The sequence below is a fragment of the Bidens hawaiensis genome, unplaced genomic scaffold, assembly GCF_021521415.1.
Source record: "Bidens hawaiensis isolate Kalapana, Puna unplaced genomic scaffold, B.hawaiensis_p1.1 tig00022873_1, whole genome shotgun sequence".
NCBI lineage: Eukaryota > Viridiplantae > Streptophyta > Magnoliopsida > Asterales > Asteraceae > Bidens > Bidens hawaiensis.
Window position 1 is genome coordinate 248,944 of NW_027493568.1, and position 18,794 is coordinate 267,737.

Here is an 18,794-nt window from a genome sequence, read left to right on the forward strand (position 1 = left end):
TTCTTATAATAATCATTCTATTAAAAACTAGAGCATACAAATGGGATGAGTCAATTATAATGTCTTTTATAATAATAATAATGATAATCAAGAACTTATTTAAATAAATGCTATCACTAGAGTTATTCTAGATTTAGTTTTTCCTAAGACTAATGAAAATAACTCCTAAGATGCATGCATTTCTTAAAAATTCTAACTATAAGGTTAAATGGTATAACTGAATACATCATAATGTACAATCATGACCCATAAAATTAAGGGCTCACACATAAAATTAAGTACAATATTCTAGTACATTACATACTAAAATTTTCAATAGTACAATATGATGCCTTAAGAATCAACAATAACACTCAGAAGTACCAAAGGAAAATGAATGTGTTGATCAGCAACATATGTACAAGAAAAGAAGTGTCTAGTACTAGAAAATAAGATGTTATTCAACTCACTATCACTAAAACTTAAAAGAGGATAATTCTAAGGTTCATAGACAAACACAAGTATTACTTCTAGCTTTAAGTTCTCTAAGGAGAAGTCTCATTGCAAATATATGTCATTAGATTAGGCATAAGCAACAAGACTATCCATAATTCAAAAGAACAACTGGCTAAATTGATAGTTGTATATTAATGATATTTAAGTCTGCTAATCCTAATATTCCCATTAACACATGATTGGTTGGGTCTAGTTCTATATGTATACCCGAAATCAACAAATAACTAACATGAGTGTTAGTGACAAATTTACATGTTAAAGTTATTAGAACCATGATAAATTGTCTTTTAATTACGCTTTATGATACCTTAAATATTCTGGACATTAATAAGAATTTAGTATCAATACTTAAGCTACATTATGACAGTTACGAGGTTTGCATAGCCAACATAAAGTCACTCTTACCTTAAACTCAAATATTATTTGTTATCAATATCCGGATTGAAACATTTATGAAATAGAACTAGCTAATACCATATACTTTCACAACTTTTGTTATCATCCATATAAAAATTTAACAAAAGACAAATGAGACCTATAAAATTCATCAATTAAAACCAAATTTCATGAGAAATCATGACATGGTTGATGAGGGTGATTTTTCATATAATCTCATTCTTAGTAAATGTAAATCATGTGTTAGATTCCCTAAACATTACTTGCTTAAGGAATAAATATGGGTCCACCGTAAGTTATATTTTACTGACATTCGTGGAACTTATTCAAAACGGAATATTCAGACATAATTCTTTTATCATTTAAAAAGTTATTTACTTGTATCTAATCTGACTTCTATGGTCCATGATTTTAAAGAGATCCATTCATATATACATAATAAGATTTCTATAAATATGTCCCTAAGTTTATTATGACATCTAGACGTTAATGAAATCAAATCAAGTCTAACATATATATGAGAAATTCCCACATCACGTACATCATTGAAACTTCTTATATAGTTTTTCTAGAGATGTTAAATATTGCCTTAAGTGTCTCAATCATAACTTACAAGATTTGCAAGAGGTGAGGGAGTGAAAACTTGATATTATCTCAATTGCAGCTCTTGTACAAGACACTGCTCCTTCACAACATTTTTTTTATCAAAACTTATCTCTTTAGAATCTACTACTACTACTACTACTGCTACTACTACTGCTACTGCTACTGCTACTGCTACTGCTACTGCTACTGCTACTGCTACAAAAGTTTCATTGTTGCTTAAACGTGAGCATATTCAGATTTCTTAATAAACTAATCATCACTAAAAGAAACTACAACAACTTATATTATTAACTTGTTTCTCTATTAGAATCTATTGGTCTTTAAATACTGACCATAAGCATGTAAATTTTCTAAAGGTTTATAAGGTCAGTGGGAGCAGTAAAAGTCCTTATAATGACTTGTTAGAAGTACAAGAGGTGGGGGGAAGAGAGTTATAAAATTTTACTCCGAATTTCACTCCAATTACACCTCTTGTACATCATACTGCACCAACTCTTACACACTTAAAATCCTGAAAATGATAGCAACCTAACCAAGAGCTAATCCTTAAAACTGAGACTTTTAAAATTACCCAATAATCAACTCAGGAGACAATCTAGGTTTTAAAACCTACTAACACTGATGATTATGTAACCTCCCTAACTAAAGTTGAAATGGATGTTGGAAAGTTTAATGATCCTACCCCTTATAATTAAACTATTAGCATCAATCATAATTGACTTCTAAGTCAGGATAACGTTTTGAGATTTGGTTGAATCACCTAAGAGTGTTCATAACTAAACTAAATTCCAATACGAAACGTTAAGACATTAAGAAGCACGATTGATTGTTAAAGGTTGTATTCAAGGATAAACCAATTATCAAAGAATCTTCGTACATATATTACAAAAGATTTCTTTAAGGATCATATTGTTCTAGTAGCTTATAATAGTTAAGAGATACATTAGATGAACATTAAAACAACTTTCCCGAACAATCAGCTTACATATTTATATGTTCATAAAACAACCTAAAAGTTATAAACTAAAGGTCAAAGAACATTTATTCTATAAGTCAATAAAATCCATATATGGGTTAATGCAAACATCAAAATGTGATGAAATCTTTATACAATTATTTTCATTGAGATTATTACCTTATGCTTCATTAAGTAGAAGCCTTATGTAGGTTCAAGTCTATACTCGTTCAGATATTACTCAAAATTGCAACACACTAGATATGTCTAGATTAATGTGAAACATCTAAAAGAGTACTAAGATATCTTTAAAAGAAACGAAAGACTTAATCTAAAAGAAAAAGTGAGAATTCAAACCGATAGCTTACTCTAAATTTTTTCATATTTAGAGATAAGAAAATGTAATTTTCGAGATATATTCTAATGTCAGTAGACAAATCTATCTCATGGAGGAGTCATAATGAACTGATAACAACGACCTAAGTCATAACGACATAATATGTTGATTAATTACAACGCTGTTGTCAACAAATGTTGTTAAACATTTATTAGTGGACTCATTAGTTTTATTAAACTCCAGATAAATTATATATTGAAGACTAATTGTGATAAAGTCAGCTACCATGTTTTCTCAAACAGTAACAGTTTGCGAGGTGCTGCATTAAATTTTGATATGAAATTAATTATTCGTTTATGAACGAATTGAGGAATCTAAATTTTCATATCGAATACATTCATGATATGCTTAAGGATCCTATAAATAAAGGTCTATTACCCATAAGTATTATGAAAGCGCTTATAATCATGAGGGGTTTATTGATGACCGCGTACAACTTCATATCTAGTATGAATGATTAACTTTTAAATTTCCTCATCAGTTTTGATTTTGTACGTCTCTTAATATGTTCTACATGCATAATGACATATAGACGAATTAAATACAAATCAAACGTTCTGAAGGGCTTACTTGAAAATTTCGATCATAACTACATAGGTTTTAAATAAGGATTGCAGTATGATTAATGGGGGTCTTGAGCTGATGTTCAATTCAATGACTGTATTTCTCTGCCCCAGTTTAAGTTTAAAGCTAAAATGAGTGTTAACTCCTAATCAGGTTTATCTAATACTCATAATAAATGATTACTCGGCCAAGTGGGAGAATGTAAGAATAATATATAATAATATATATTATATATGGCAATTATAATCATTTATATTATAATTGATCAAAATAATTAATTATACCTTATTATATATTAGCTTGGTAATTGTTGATGGGGCATATTACTCTTAATAGCTAATAAAGGGTTTCCCCTTGGGTGTATATATAGAGAATAAATTAACATCATAACCTAATCTCACACACATACAATTTTGTGTGCCTCCTCTCTCATAAACCGGGTTCCTCTCAAGAACTCTAACCATCCTTAACTATACATCTTAAGGGGGAACTCGATCAAGATGACAAGCATGTCGACTACATCATACCCTGCTGCGGTTACTACTCTCCCTACTGTAACAGGTTCATAGGTTTAATGTTTATCATGTTTTCTATTACTTACATGAAAAACTAATAAACATTTATATTACTAATGTTATACAAATAATAGTACGTACGTAAATATCAAATAGAAAATATCACATACTCATATGTATTAATTATTAAACTTTTAAGAAATTTGCTTTTAGTGTCAACTACTTAAGTCAATTATTATAAATCATTGTTTTTATTATATATAATAAGTTAAATCATACACTTAATGAACTAATTAATAGTACATAAAAAGACATTTTTTTAACGAATAACAAAAAAGAACTATATTAATATTAGCAAAATGCTAAGAGAAATACAAACACCCGCACCAAAACAACCACCAAACTGAAACCAATCAAAACAAGCAAACCAACAAAACAGAGCGGTCTGGTTCATAATGGGGTGCCGATTCGGATTTCAAGACTGATTGAGGAAATAAAGGCATTGAGCTTTCTTTGGATTAAGGATAAAGGGAAGACGAGCGGCCTCACTTGGGAAGATTGATGTTGTTTTGAAAAAGTTGACAGAATTACAAAGATTTATGCGGTGTACCAAATTTCGTTGATTGTCATTTATTTTCAAAATTAACTTGATTTGTACTTTACGTTTCTAAACGCTATATCGTTTGTCCTTTGACTATAACCTAGTTAGTTTTTCTCGTTTAATCAGGTCACGATGAGCACAAATTGGCCCATAACATAGTTTCTGGTTTCATTGTTATTTTCATGAAACTACCAACGAATTAAAAACTAAAGAAAGAAAAATTACATTAAAAAAGATTAATAATTCGAGGTCTACATAAACCCGATTCAAGGAATTGGATCGGCCATCGAGAGATCGAATCAAAGACTCATTCCATCCGTTGATTTGAGCCTTGATTCAAATCTTATGCATGAACCGGTGATCTAGAATAATTTGAAGGTGATCATGAACAACATCTAAACAACAGTAGATCTACGATTAGTGTACCGCATCGAAAACGATCTAGAGAGGATATCCGGTTCCTCATTGTCCCCTTGCAATCCTTGATCAAAATTTTGCATGTATGTATACTCATCATACCCAACATGATGAACATGCATGGATGAAGATCTAACCATCAACTTTTTCTTCTCCCTCTTTAATTTCTTCCACAACGTTTTCCATATTGGATCAGTGGTCGGTTTCACCGGACGAGGATCCTCGTAAGCACGGTCATGTTTGACCGTTTTGCTACGCCATTTCTTGATGTCCATGGTGGTATTAGGAGGAGCGGATGTTTAACATGTATAATATCAGTATATAGTAATTAATATAGTATATACATGGTGATAGTCATTGGTCAAATTTGATAACTAGGATTAGAATAGTCAAATATATTTTATTTGTTTTTTATTGACAAAATTGCAATTAGCCACATTTTTTTGACATTGTTTGGTCACATTTTATTATATATCAGGGTTTACTAAACTTTATATTTATGGCCTAATATTAATTAAAAATAGTTTACTTTTTCACATGGAAAGTAGTTTATAGATATATACTCTTTGCTCGATGCTTGAAGTACAACAATGTACAATATTCTTCTTTTTCTACCCTAGTATTTGGTAGGGGTGTGCAAATTAACCGTCATAACCGAACTGATTTTAACCGATAATCGACATAATCAGTGGGTCGGTTTAATGAATTTTTGAAAACCGCTAAATACGGATCGGTTTTGATTAAAGATAATTTAAACCTGCCATAACCGAACCGCCTCATTTACAAGATTCTCAATTTTATGGAGTATAATTAGACACATGATTCGTAATTTGGAGAAAATTAAAGAAGGTTATAAACTAATAATGCTCTCATTTTGTTACTATATGATTTAATGTTATTAAAAAGTTAATCCAATTATCGTTTGTTTGAATATATATTATTAATATTAAAAATTATATATTTTGTTGAACTATATATGTCATCATTTTTTTTCTTATTATTATTTTATGTTGTAATATTAGTGTCAAAATTTTAGACTCAATTACATTGTTTTGGTCACGGTTAATCAACCCATAACCGACTCGCTATAACCTTCAAAACCGATTAACCGAAACCGCCATAACGGATCAGTCATGGTTATGGTTATTTATTAACCGACATATTGGTTATGGTTATGGATTTTACATAAAACCGTCCCAAACTGACCCATGCACACTCCTAGTATTTGGTAAAGGTAAAAAACATTATTTATCGGTTGAAATTGAAATACATAATAAAATTAACATATGACAGGGTTAAATATGAACAACGGAAAAATAGAATGTGTGAATCGAACAAAGATAAAGATAATTATACAGATCATTTATGCATGTGTCGCGGCCCAAGAAGTCTTATCTCAAGTAGAGGGTTATTATTAGTGCCACTTTAAGCATCCTTTAGCTTTCCCGTGAGTGAATTGTATAGTTAAAACTCTTTTTTAATTTTATCGGAAAAAAGTGAAGTATTGTACGTTATGCCTGCATTCACAAAGTAATAAGCTAGCATGCACAGACTAAGTGAAATGGTTTAGGCTTGCAAAGAAAAAACAAAATTTCTATCGGATTTCTGACATGTAAATATGTTTGAAAGAAGAAATATTTTAACTCTCATACATAGAGTTTGGCCCACCTCAAAATTCATTCTTTGTAAATGTTGGGGCGGGAGGATACTTCAATGTCTCAAATGTTTAGGCTTGAAAGCTACGTATGATAATTAAAACATTTCTTTCTTTCAAACATATTTTATATGCCAACCGATGTTTGGTAGATTTTTTTTTCTTGGAGGCCTAAACTATTTAACTTAGTCTACATGCTAGTTTGTTACTATGTGAATGTAAGCATAGCAGTAGTTCACTTATTTTGAAGGGAAAAAAATTAAAAAACTTTTACTCATTCACAGGAAAGCTGGAAGATGCTTGAAGTAGTACTAACAATGACCATCTACTTGAGATAGAGGCTTCCTGGGGCTGCGACACCACCTCAGCCTATTCGTAATCTGCTATCTCAGGTAGCGCCTTCCATATGTCATGTCACCTCACACCTTCGATGGCATGGACGATCACTTGGAAAGGTCGTTCACAACTTGGATGATATGGACTGCCACTTAGGCTGTTCATTATGGAGGGGCTTTAAAGTCTCTCAACATAGGAAACGGGGCTTCAAAGTCCTTCTCCATAATGTCCAGCTGTGGTTTAAAGCTTCTTTAACGCCGCGTTATATATATATATGCGTGTGTGTGTGTGTGTATGAAAGGGAGAGAGAGAGAGAGAGAGAGAGACATATGGCCACACCACCAGTTTCCCTTAGTCGTCGGTCTTCATTAGCCCCCCCATCCCCCCCCCCCACCCCGCGCGCGGACGCCCCCTTTGTTGGCGCCCCACGACGGTGTTCAAGCCCAAAGGCGCCCCAAAAAGCCCCTTTGGACGCCCATAACGACCCATCTAGAAAGGTTGCTGATACATCGCTTTAATCATTTATCTGAGATAACAACATACCTAAAATCACTTAAAGTAAAGTCAACCACCTAAAATCACTTTTTTTAACACCTATTCCAGGAAAAAAAACTACCATTAGAGACCATTAGGTCATGTGTAAGATTTTGGGTGGTTCTAATCACCAATAGGAAAGCGGCAACACCGCTATAAGCTGTAGATATACGCCTTTACCAAATAAACGAGGTGAAATAATTTTGTAAACTTTTTTATCTTTTGTTTTCAATATAGATTATTTATTTGGGATAAACATTTTCACATAATTTGTCAAAAATCGTTAAGTGTTAGAACTTCTGTATGTTAACCTGTAACTTGTACATTGACCCATAAACAAATGTACAAGTTCTATTCTTCTATATGATATTAACTTTAATAGAATGTTCAATCTTTGTGTTGGTATCATAAAGAGTGTCGTTTCTTTATTTCTACACAAGACATAGAACCTATTAATATATAGTTAACGTACTGTCTTTGTATGTGACACTTGATTAATCATCGTTTGTTTAAGCTAGCAACGCCCAACATTGACCCTTTTTTACTTAGTTATATAACGCTTTAGCTTGTCAATCGGCTGTTGGCTTTTAACTAACCAACATATACCATATACCTAATTAATAATTAAGTAAACACTGACCAAGAGTTGCTATGTACAAACGTTCAACCACCTACCTTGTACAAAAACACTTTGTTAAAGTGAGCGAGTAAAACACTTATCAATTGGGCAGCTACTCGAAACTTTTTAGTGTTATTTATTCTCGAAAATCTCGTGCATCCCCTTAAGTTATTTATTTTTAAACATTTGAGGCTAAGAGTCTCCCAAAATGATGATCTAACATTATACAGCTATTGTCCAAGGCTTTATAGCCTAGTGGCATCTTGGTGGTGGGATAAATAAGGTCCTGGATTCGAATCTCACAAGAGGGTTTTCCTAAGATTTATTGGGTTTCCTCCTGATTTGGTAGTTAGGCATTATTGCCTAGTGGAGATGGATATGATCGCGTGGTTCTGCTGGTGACACGATGATACTCCAGTGATCCGTGAGTGATCCTAATTTGCCATTCAAAAAAAGAAAAAACATTATACAGCTATATGCTTAAAATCTAAATGACAAAACAAATTAAATGGTTGTACACTTTGTTATATGTAGTACATCCCCTAGTTATAATCAGTTATTTCTAGTGCACAATCAAATTCGAAAATACCCAAGTTTAGCCCCTAAAAAAACCGACTTCTTTGGCGGTGCTACAAGTTGAAACAACACCATGAAAACCTATTAGCTAAGGAGCACAAAAACGCAACACGCAAATGTATCAAGTATAAACGAACTGTCCACCTTTTTTTCTTTAAGCGTTTCAAAAGAATCACACAACTTATGATTCATAACAAGTTTAGATTTGTGACCGACCACCACCTCCTTGGCTCAAACCGACAACATACAATATTAAGAGCCACCAATGATTTTTTGTTTACCAATGAACATTCTTTTCGCATGTACATAATAATCTTATAAATGGTAAATATGTTACCACAACCATGTAACAAAAACTGTATCTGTATTTCATTTCACTGCCAATTGTCGCCCTACAAGAAAACCGTAAACAAACCACATCAGTTTGAAGATCTGCATTTTTTAAGTATCACTAAAAAGGGTTGTAAGGAAAACATACCAATGACAATGTCAAGAAACTGTTCTTCCATAACAGATGGATGCTATGTACAAATTCTTGGACCATTTCTCCTGTGGACAGAAAAATATTGAAAAAGTAAGACATTCCGTCATTTAACTATTATTCTTTTTATATATGCATAGGCTGTGTGTATAGGGTGTATGTATAGGTTGTAAGTATAGGTTCTATGTATGAGTTGTATGTACAGTTTGGGAGTATAGGTTGCACATATAGGTCGTAAGTATAGGTTATATGTATAGGATTTATCTATAGGTTGTATGTAACTATGAATAGGTTGGAAGTATAGGCTGTATAGGTTGTATGTAACTATGTATAGGTTGTTGTATACTTGCATGTATAGGCTGTATGTATAGGTTGGAAGTATAAGTTGTATGTAATGTATATATAGGTTATATGTATAATCGAGATTACCTTAACATGGGTACTAGGAAAAGCAGATGTTCTAAGCGTTTCTTGAGTAACATCTTGTGATCTCTTCTTGGAAGTACTAAGTATGAAGGCGGCTTGATCTTCAGTTGCAGCAGCTGCAGTTATCCGGTAACCGTTCTCCCATCTTCTATGAATCCCTTCACTGGGGTACAGAAAATCAAGTTCAACCACCTGAAAAAAGAAACACAACATACATAAGTTGACTCTCTTGGTTGACTTTTCGTGTAATAACGTCAAGAGTATGAAGCAATACCTGGTTAGAATAAGTTGCATCTCTAGACATCACGATGCCCCATCGACTACCTGCAGTCGTCATTGAAGTTACCAAAAACCCTTCTTTCCATTTTTTGTTGATCCATTTGAACGGAAAAACATCGCTCACTTTGTATGATTGTTGTGTATATGACGTCCCTAAGAGCACGTAAAAAAAGTTAATATTTTTGTATTTTTTAATGAAAAAAATGATTTTTTTGGCCAAAAACTGAAGATATTTATAGTCAAACACAGATAGATAACAAAACTTACCCTTGGACATAACCACCAAAGCACTACCATTTGTTGCACCGGCAAGTGACGTGATGTAATAATTCTTCTCCCATTGCTCCATTATCCATTCCTATAATAAACAAACATTTAAATCAATACGCAAAGAAGACGATAAAAGATGTACTGAAAAATATGTAAAAAAAATGAGATGAGAAATGTTACCTTGTGCAAGAAAACAGGGGACGGTTCATAGACTTGTGAAGTGAAACCGGTGCCGGCGTCCATAACAATTGCCCATAAATTAGATGAAGAAGCCACACAGCTAATATTCAGACCGTCGCTCTTTCCTTTCTCAACATGTTGGTGGAGTCTTGCATCCGCAACATTGTAGTAGTACCTGAGTGTTCATATTGTTTGACTAAGAAACGACATTTGACTTAATATCAAATAGCTATTGCTTTGTTTCTTTCTAAAGAAAGAAACATTGATGCTTCATCAACATCTTGGTTTTATATAACGCAAGAAGCTCTGAGGCGTTTAGGTCCCAAAAGCTGAGAGTTTCACATAGGTCTCATGCCTAAGGCACCCTTTTTAAAAAGGGCAACTTTGCATAATAGTAACCAAGTTTATCAAGTGTTCCTCTGAAGTCACTCAACTTACATTAGGCGTTCCAATCTTGTGTTTTTTTTACAAGTGTTATTTTTTGTTTTTTTTAAACTAAGTGAGGCAAATGAAACATATATGGATCTTGATTACTACTTAGCGATTATCTTTTCCCATCTTGACTTTAACCGTACAATTAAAAAAACTTGGTTATTATTTAGTGAATTTTTCCTCTTCAATATTATCTCCTACTTAAGGTTAATTGGAAAATAATCACCAATAGTAATCAAGATTCATATGTGTCAATTACCTCAATGAAATTAGAAAAAAAAGAACATTTATAAAAATATATATATATAAACAAGATTGAAACACGTGATGAAAGTTAAGTAAATTTAGAGATAACACTTAACAGAAAAACTTTTAAATGACTTCAGTGAAACATTTGGAAAACTTAGTTGCAATCTTCATGTAGAGGGTCAAAAGGTAACTTAACATTTAAATTTTCCATACCTTTGTTTCATTGGCATTCTTGAAGTATAAATAGAAATCCACTGAGTGGCGGGAGTGCCTAACCGAGTTTTCTTCCTAGGTTGAGCATCATCTTCCGGGTCAATAAGTAGTCTTCCCCGCTTTTGTCCCACCTACAACAAGCAGTTATCTACAATTACATCAAGAAACAATTTAAAAAGACGATATTTTTATTTTAAAAATCACACCTTTAAGGCGCCATCTATTCTAAGTGGCCGAAGAGATGCACTTGAAATTAGACAGTTGTCAAAGAGCTCAATAAGCTTCAAGTAATTTGGTTCTTCATCAAACTTCATACTTGTTATTGTTTCAAGAAACTGTTTGAAAGGTGACGGGCAAAGATAGCAAAGTAATTCAGGTGACGTTGCCATTTTCTTTTTACAAACAAGAAACCCTTTGTTTTCTCCCTGCATTTTGAATAAACATTAAAAACTTACAACATCTGAGCCAAGGATAATTTACAAAACAAACCCAAGAAAATTACAGAACTCATAACATCTACAACAAGACTTTGGGAATCTTGAATTGATTCCCTTAAACCCATGAAACTGAAATCACCAAACTTTATGAAAGTCTTATATCAAGGAAACAAATCCCAAATATCCAACTGAAAAAGAATATTTTGTAAAAGAAAGTAAAAGACTTTCAAAAAAAGAAGCAGAGGAAATTTCGAAAATCAGATAAGACAGGAGCAGTGAAGCACCCAACTTTGAAGAGCTATGGCTAAACCATAAAATAAAAAGAACACAACTTTGGAATCTTTATTTATAAATAATATTTTAAGAATAAATCCCAATGCTGTTTATTAAGATAGATTAGACAATAAGAAAAAAAAGAACAGATTCCCTAGAAAAAACAAATGAATAGCTTGAAATTTAAAAAATGCTAGCAGCTTCAAATGCAATTGCATCCAACATTTTACCCTTTATAATCTTCAAACATAATCATAAAATCTTGAAAAGTTTGCCAATTGAAATCCATTATTATAAAAATAGAACATGATTGTGGAATCTTCAAATTATACCCTTAAGAACTGTGATGTTGAAAGCACGGAGCTTTATAAAATTCCTATTTTCGAAAATCCAAATTCTGGTAGATTAAAAAACATTCAATAACAAACAAAAATATGATTAATTTAAGAAACAAACTCACAATGAAGCCTTGCCACGGAAGCTTCCCTCTGAGAAGAAATATTAACGTATACGCCAACGACTCGAGATCATCCCTTCTACTTCCCGTCCTCCCTAAATGTGCATGTACACTTGCATAACGTACCGTCCCCCTATTTAAAAAAGAAAACACAAAAACATATAAAAAAGATATAAATAGCATTACGCCAAGAAAACATCCGTATGGGATTTGAAACTACAAAAATTACCTGAAAACATCAGGCTTTTGATCATACTCAACATGATTACCAGACGATGATTCCCTCCATTTTGAAGCTAAAATTAAAACAATTTCAATATGTCACAAACTTTTTCATAATATACTAAAAAAGTAACAATAAGGTATAAAAATATGTACCTAAACCAAGATCAACCAAGTACAACTTTTTCTCATCAGGCGTTCCAGGCTGACCAAGCAAAAAATTCTCAGGTTTTACATCTCCATGAACAAAACTGTAAAACAGACAATAATCTTTAATCACATACGTTATATAAGTATCTATGACTAGGACTGTAAACAAACCAAATGTTCAGTGAACTATTTGGCGTTAAGTTAGCTTATGTCCGTTTAACGATTAAACGAACAAATATGAACAAAACATTTTGTTCATTAAATTAAATATACGAACATGAACATGTGTCTCGTTCGTTTTATGTTCGTGAATGTCCGTGCATTTAAATTCGTTTAGCATTGTTCGTTTACGTTCATTTATGTTCGTTAGTTTACATCTGCAGTCTTCTTAAGTTCTTTCATTTACGTTCGTTAATATACTCATACAGAATTTTTTTTGGCCCATTATAAATCAGACTAGTTTTAATAACTTTTTAGGCCCAACGCATTATCTTTAACAATACTTTTAAATGGTTTAGCTCAGTCATGATCGTTCATCTATGTTAAGCTATGTTCTCTCGCTAACGTTCGTGAACCGTTCGTCTATCTTTTTAACGAACAAATATAACATATTCATTTTCCTAACAAACAAACACGAACAAGACAACCCCGTTCAATTAATTTTCCGTGTTTGATCGGTTAAAATTAAGCAAAGAACATGAACATGCTTCATTCATGTTCGTTCGGTTCGTTTACATCTATGATCAAAATTTGGCATGTGCGTACCCTCTCAAGTGAAGCTGCTCTAATATTGATAGCGCTTCCACCGCTATACACGCAACCATTTCTTCAGAGAGACTGTTAAAAACAGCAAATATTAAACTTAAAACAACTCTAAAAAAATTACAAGAAAGAACAAAGAATTCATTAGTTATTAAGATAACATACATTTGGTTGCTAGAGTTCCAAACGTCCCATAAACTAGGGCCTAGTTTGTCCATAACCTATAATATCAACCAAACGGAACATAATAAGCACTAATAAATCAAATCCATATCATCATCATCATCATCATCGTACTCAGTATATCCCACCAATAGCAAAGCTATGTTAGGGTCTGAGGAGGGTAAGATGTAGACAGCCTTACCTCTACCCCATAGGGATAGAGAGGCTGCTTCCAGTGAGACCCCCGGCTCGAGTAAATCTAAAAAACTATATAGATAAAAATCTAAAAAACTCACAAGAATATAATAATCTCCTTGGCGGCCTTTGTGATGGACCATTGGAACTCCATAACACCCGTTGAGGGTACTTCAACCACATAATTAAGAAAATAATTAGCATTAGGAATACATTTTATAAATTCTGTAAATTTTTATAAGAGATTTTAAAAACACTCACCTGTAAACTTGCCACTCATAAGGAGGGCCATAACTACACCCCTTGCCATTTCGATGCTCCAATTTCAAAGCAACCTACATCCCAATACGTGAATCAAATAAATCATTGAAATATTAAAGTACCAATAAAATAATGTTTTGAAAATTGTGTACCTCAAGAGCATCAGGCCCCGTGTTTCCTGAGCCACCACTCACCCGTCTCCCTACATACACTTGACCAAATCCTCCTTTACCGAGTTTTTTTTCTAACTTGTATGCAGGTGAATTACCAACTTGAACCTAGAATTGAAAATTATGCCAAAATAAAAAATTCATTGATTTCTTACTATATTGTTTTTATCAGGGTTAATATCATAAAAAACCAACATATTTTCTCATTTTTCCCGAAAATGTCTCTCAACATAATTTTGATATACAAAAGACCCTACACATGTAAAAAAAACTACACGAAAAAAGCCTCTCAACCCAATTTGGCTATATTTAAGTTGCTACACTTACATATAATACATGTAGTTGTGAAAAAATATTTAAAACAATGACCCGTTATCTCTTATATTGTTAAAATTTGATGAAGTGCCAACCAACATTTTTGAACAAAAATATTATATAATTATGTTTTGACTAATTTAAGGAGTCAATATCAAGAAAAAATGCTATATTAAAGTTGGGGGGCTTTTCGTATTTATTTGGCATGTAGTGACTTTTATATGTCAAAAATACGTTGAGGGACCTTTTCATGAAAACCGATAGTATGCTGGTTTTTTTTATGATATTAACCCTTTTTAGATATTCAAACATTAAGTAAAAAATCCATGTCGGTCACCCTAATATTCTTTTGAACATTAATTACAAAATAAAAAAAAGATATAAACTTTATAATTACCCTTTCGGGAAGCGGGCTTGTGCTTCCTTCATCTTCTGCATCAGCCGCCATTTTTTCAGGACTTCTACCAACCACTAATTGATTACCAACTCCAACATCCAAATTCAAAGGGGGCCGACCGACGCCCCCTCCAAATATGTCTGGATTTTTATCTTGAGCGGTTGGTCGGCTACCTCGACCTCTGCCAGCTGGCCCTGGCATTGGATAAGGATACCCGGGGACTGCTGGAGTCGCTTCAGGTAACTTCTGCGCCTGCACTTTGCCTCGCCGGGTCCCACGCCTAGGAGCTGGGGCTAAAAGAGGTGTTGCATTGCCCTCACCATTATTATTGTTATTGTTACCTTTTTTGGCTTGGCGAACTCCACGTCTCAAATCCGGCATCTTCTTCCATGCACATATAAATATCCTCCGACCTCCACGAAAGATATGCCTATAAACCCTAATAACAAAAATCAATAAATTACCATAAAAATGGACAATTTTAGAAATTATCCAAACTTTATAGTACCTAATTCTAGAAAAGGTATGATCTTTTTATGGCTCTACCATCTAGATCAAATATTAATATGCACCCACCAAATACCTAAATTGGTCTATCAAGAGACTTACAATATATGAAAATGATTGCCTTAATGAAAGATTTTACTCTTCATATTAGCCTAAATCTATCCATAACATCGTTTCTATTAATGGCTTTAAACGGATAATATCTTGTTGCACATGATTAATATTTTTTTAATGTGGATTATTGTGTAGTGTTGAGTTTCAATGTTGAAAATCATTTCCTAAAATAGAATATTATTCCCTTTTCGAGACTTTTACCAATCTTAGAGATGGCGTGCGTAATCATATCGATCAAAGTGGGACGGACACACAAACCAAAGTCTTTCAAATCAAATTCATGATAAAACATGAGTACGTACACCTACGTAAATACTCTTGATAATACCTATCAACAAAGTCATGCATATTATTCTTAATAAAGTCTTATTTCAAATTCATAGTTATGCACTTAAAACCTTGAAACTCACACAAACTCAAACGCGAATCAGTGAATTATAACAATTCAAAGAAGCTCAAATGAACAGATGCAAATGTTGCAAGAGATTTTAGAAAAAGAAATGCCAATTACATCCGTCGTTTCAGTTACATTTCCCATAAACCATCCTAAGTTGTTCATTCTTACAAAGTACTAAATTATTACATAATAACTAATCGGTAGTTTGCAGCAAACAAACAACCAACAACTGATGATTCAAAACCTCAACCTTTGCAACAAACATCAAAGATTGATAAATCAAAACATCAATCTTTAACAATACAGTGAATACAACATGACCAGATTCAAATTAGTCAACCCCAACAATGAAAAGAACAAACCCGATAACCAAATTTTATAATTCAACCCAACATCCATCAGTAGCAAGATCTCATTATTCAATCCAGATGCAATAATCAGTCAATACAATGCACCGATTAGCATTTATCATCAAGAACAGAACATTTCACAACAAACAGATCAAAACCCATTTCAAATAACAAAGAAGCCAAGCAAAATCCCAAATGCCCATATGACAGATTCAACAAAAAGATTGTACCTTTGAAGTTAAAAATGGAGTCTTGAAATATGATGAAATTGAATCGATGAGATTAAAATAAAGAGATGTATGTATGTGTGGGTTGTTCTTGAATTGAAATTAATAGGTGGGTAAGTCGATAGGGGTTTGCGGTCGATGTGCGCACGGAAAGACGGTGTAACTTACGTATGTGCGCACGATAGCAACGTCGTCTATGTTCACAGCCATGCTTGTCTTGTTGTCTTAGATGGTTTGCTTTGCTTTGCTTTGCTTTGCTTTGGTTTGTCTAATGGGGCCTTGTACCTTCACTCTTGTTCATGACAAATGGGCTACTTATGTGTGGTGGTAGTGGTGTGGGCTCTTTCTTAAATTATTATTGTTATTATTATTATTATAAAACCCGACCCGACCCGACTTGATATCAAAACCGACTTGTTGTTTAAGATCGCTAGCTTGACGCTTTGACGGTTCGTTTGTTGAATTTGATCGTGTGAGTATGGTTGTCTTGCATATAACTTTCTTACATTTTATATTTCTATTAGTTTTGTTAAGTATGTATTTTTATCTCGTTTGATAAGGTGGTGTTTTTGACTAATTTATTTTGATAATGGTGTTGTTATAGGTTAATATGTATAGGATATTGAAGCTCTATTGTAATAATATGAATACGACTCTTTGGGTTTGAAATGATCGTGGTGTTCATCGAGTTCGTGAGCTTGGAATCAAGTTGTAGATATATACCATAAAAACTAGTTAGAATGGGTCTGTTTTAGCTTCGGTGACTACATTTTGATAGTTTTATTATGTGAGATGTCTTGCATGAGTATTATATGACATGTGCAAAACAGAAGACATGGTATAATCGAAAAGAAAAGGAGTTTCCGTAATGGAAAGAAGGAAGGTTTAACCTCCCTTTTATATGAGGGAAGTGGGCCAACCTAATGAGTCGAGCTTGGTTGACATGAGTCGACAAGACCTGGCACCATATGATGGTCTCATCAATAGGTCTAGCGTATGATCTAGTTTGGTTACAATATTCTATAATCACACCATCAATTGGGTGCAGCGACGACATAGGGATTTAACCGGGTGATGATGGTTACAAATGGAGCATAACATGAAAGGACCGAGGTAAGGTTTCTTGTTTGGAAAAGTTGAAGATGCTTGCGGTTGGGTAGGATATGTTGCAGAAAGGTTCTTACGTTTCTTGTTGTGGGGATAAGTGGAGGTAGATGATTTGCAGTTACCAGTAGGGAATTAATGGAAAAGGTTTAATCGGTTGAATTGATGTCTTGATTTTGGGTCACTAACCTAGGGATCGCAACAGTTAACTTTTTAGCTATACAAGCAACTATACGGTGGTGATGAGAATCAGTCGATTGATGTCGAGGATGATGGCGGTTTCTTAGGGAAGACATTTTATGGGGATCAAAAATAAAGATTTATAAGATAAGGGATAAGTTGAGGAAATCATTTAAATAATTAAAGTTTAACCATTTTATAATAACTTTGCTTTTCATAAATGAGAGATTTGTGTCGTATCATGAGGAAAAAAATAAGAGATTTTAAGATAATGGGTATATTGCGCAAATACTTATGAGTTGATGTAGTCAAACGATTAATGTGTGATAACTAGATGAGAAGATGATGTCAGTTTAAAAGTTAACTTTTATTTGGTTAAGTTAACATTACAATAAACTAACGAAGCTGTGTTGGCCTCCCATGAGCTTTCCATGGCAGTTTGAATGACCCAACAAAACTAACGAATAAAAGTAATTGAGTTGAACGGCCCATGAGCGTTACATAACATTTTGATTGTCCCAACTAATTAATGAATTTACAATACAATAGAGTTTGTCGGCCCATGAGCGTTACATGGCGTTTTAACCTACCAAACTAAATAACGAATCAACGAGAGAAAAATATGAGTAGTTGGAGCATCCCGTGAACCACCACGTATGATGAACTCCAAACAAAAAACATTCAAAACAAGATGAGGAATGGGTAGTAGGAGTGCTCATGGATACCATGGATTTTTCACCCAAGTAACCTATTAAATAACAAAACACAATAATCAGAATTTACCAAATTTTGCCAGGAACCACCGTGAATTCGGTTTAAAATCAACCTACGGTTCCGGTCGTATGACAGTTGTGTTCCGCTTTGGCCGAGAGAAGTTTGTCATACTGCCTAGCCTTAAGATGAAGGAGCAAAAACAAAA

General features: G+C 33.3%; 1 protein-coding gene across 1 annotated transcript; it reads right to left on the minus strand.

Moving 5' to 3' along the window:
• Positions 1-8,719: 8,719 nt before the first annotated feature.
• On the minus strand, positions 8,720-16,827 carry LOC143566365 (casein kinase 1-like protein HD16). Its single transcript, XM_077053091.1, has 18 exons — positions 16,595-16,827; positions 14,997-15,435; positions 14,267-14,392; positions 14,115-14,188; positions 13,955-14,024; positions 13,662-13,717; positions 13,500-13,571; positions 12,741-12,835; positions 12,592-12,658; positions 12,366-12,495; positions 11,402-11,620; positions 11,196-11,326; positions 10,302-10,476; positions 10,119-10,209; positions 9,847-10,004; positions 9,576-9,764; positions 9,144-9,214; positions 8,720-9,057 (listed from the first exon to the last, which is right to left on the minus strand). Exons 2-17 carry the CDS (start codon positions 15,375-15,377, stop codon positions 9,155-9,157), a joined length of 2,094 nt encoding a protein of 697 aa, XP_076909206.1. The 5' UTR covers positions 15,378-15,435; positions 16,595-16,827; the 3' UTR covers positions 8,720-9,057; positions 9,144-9,154.
• Positions 16,828-18,794: the final 1,967 nt, after the last annotated feature.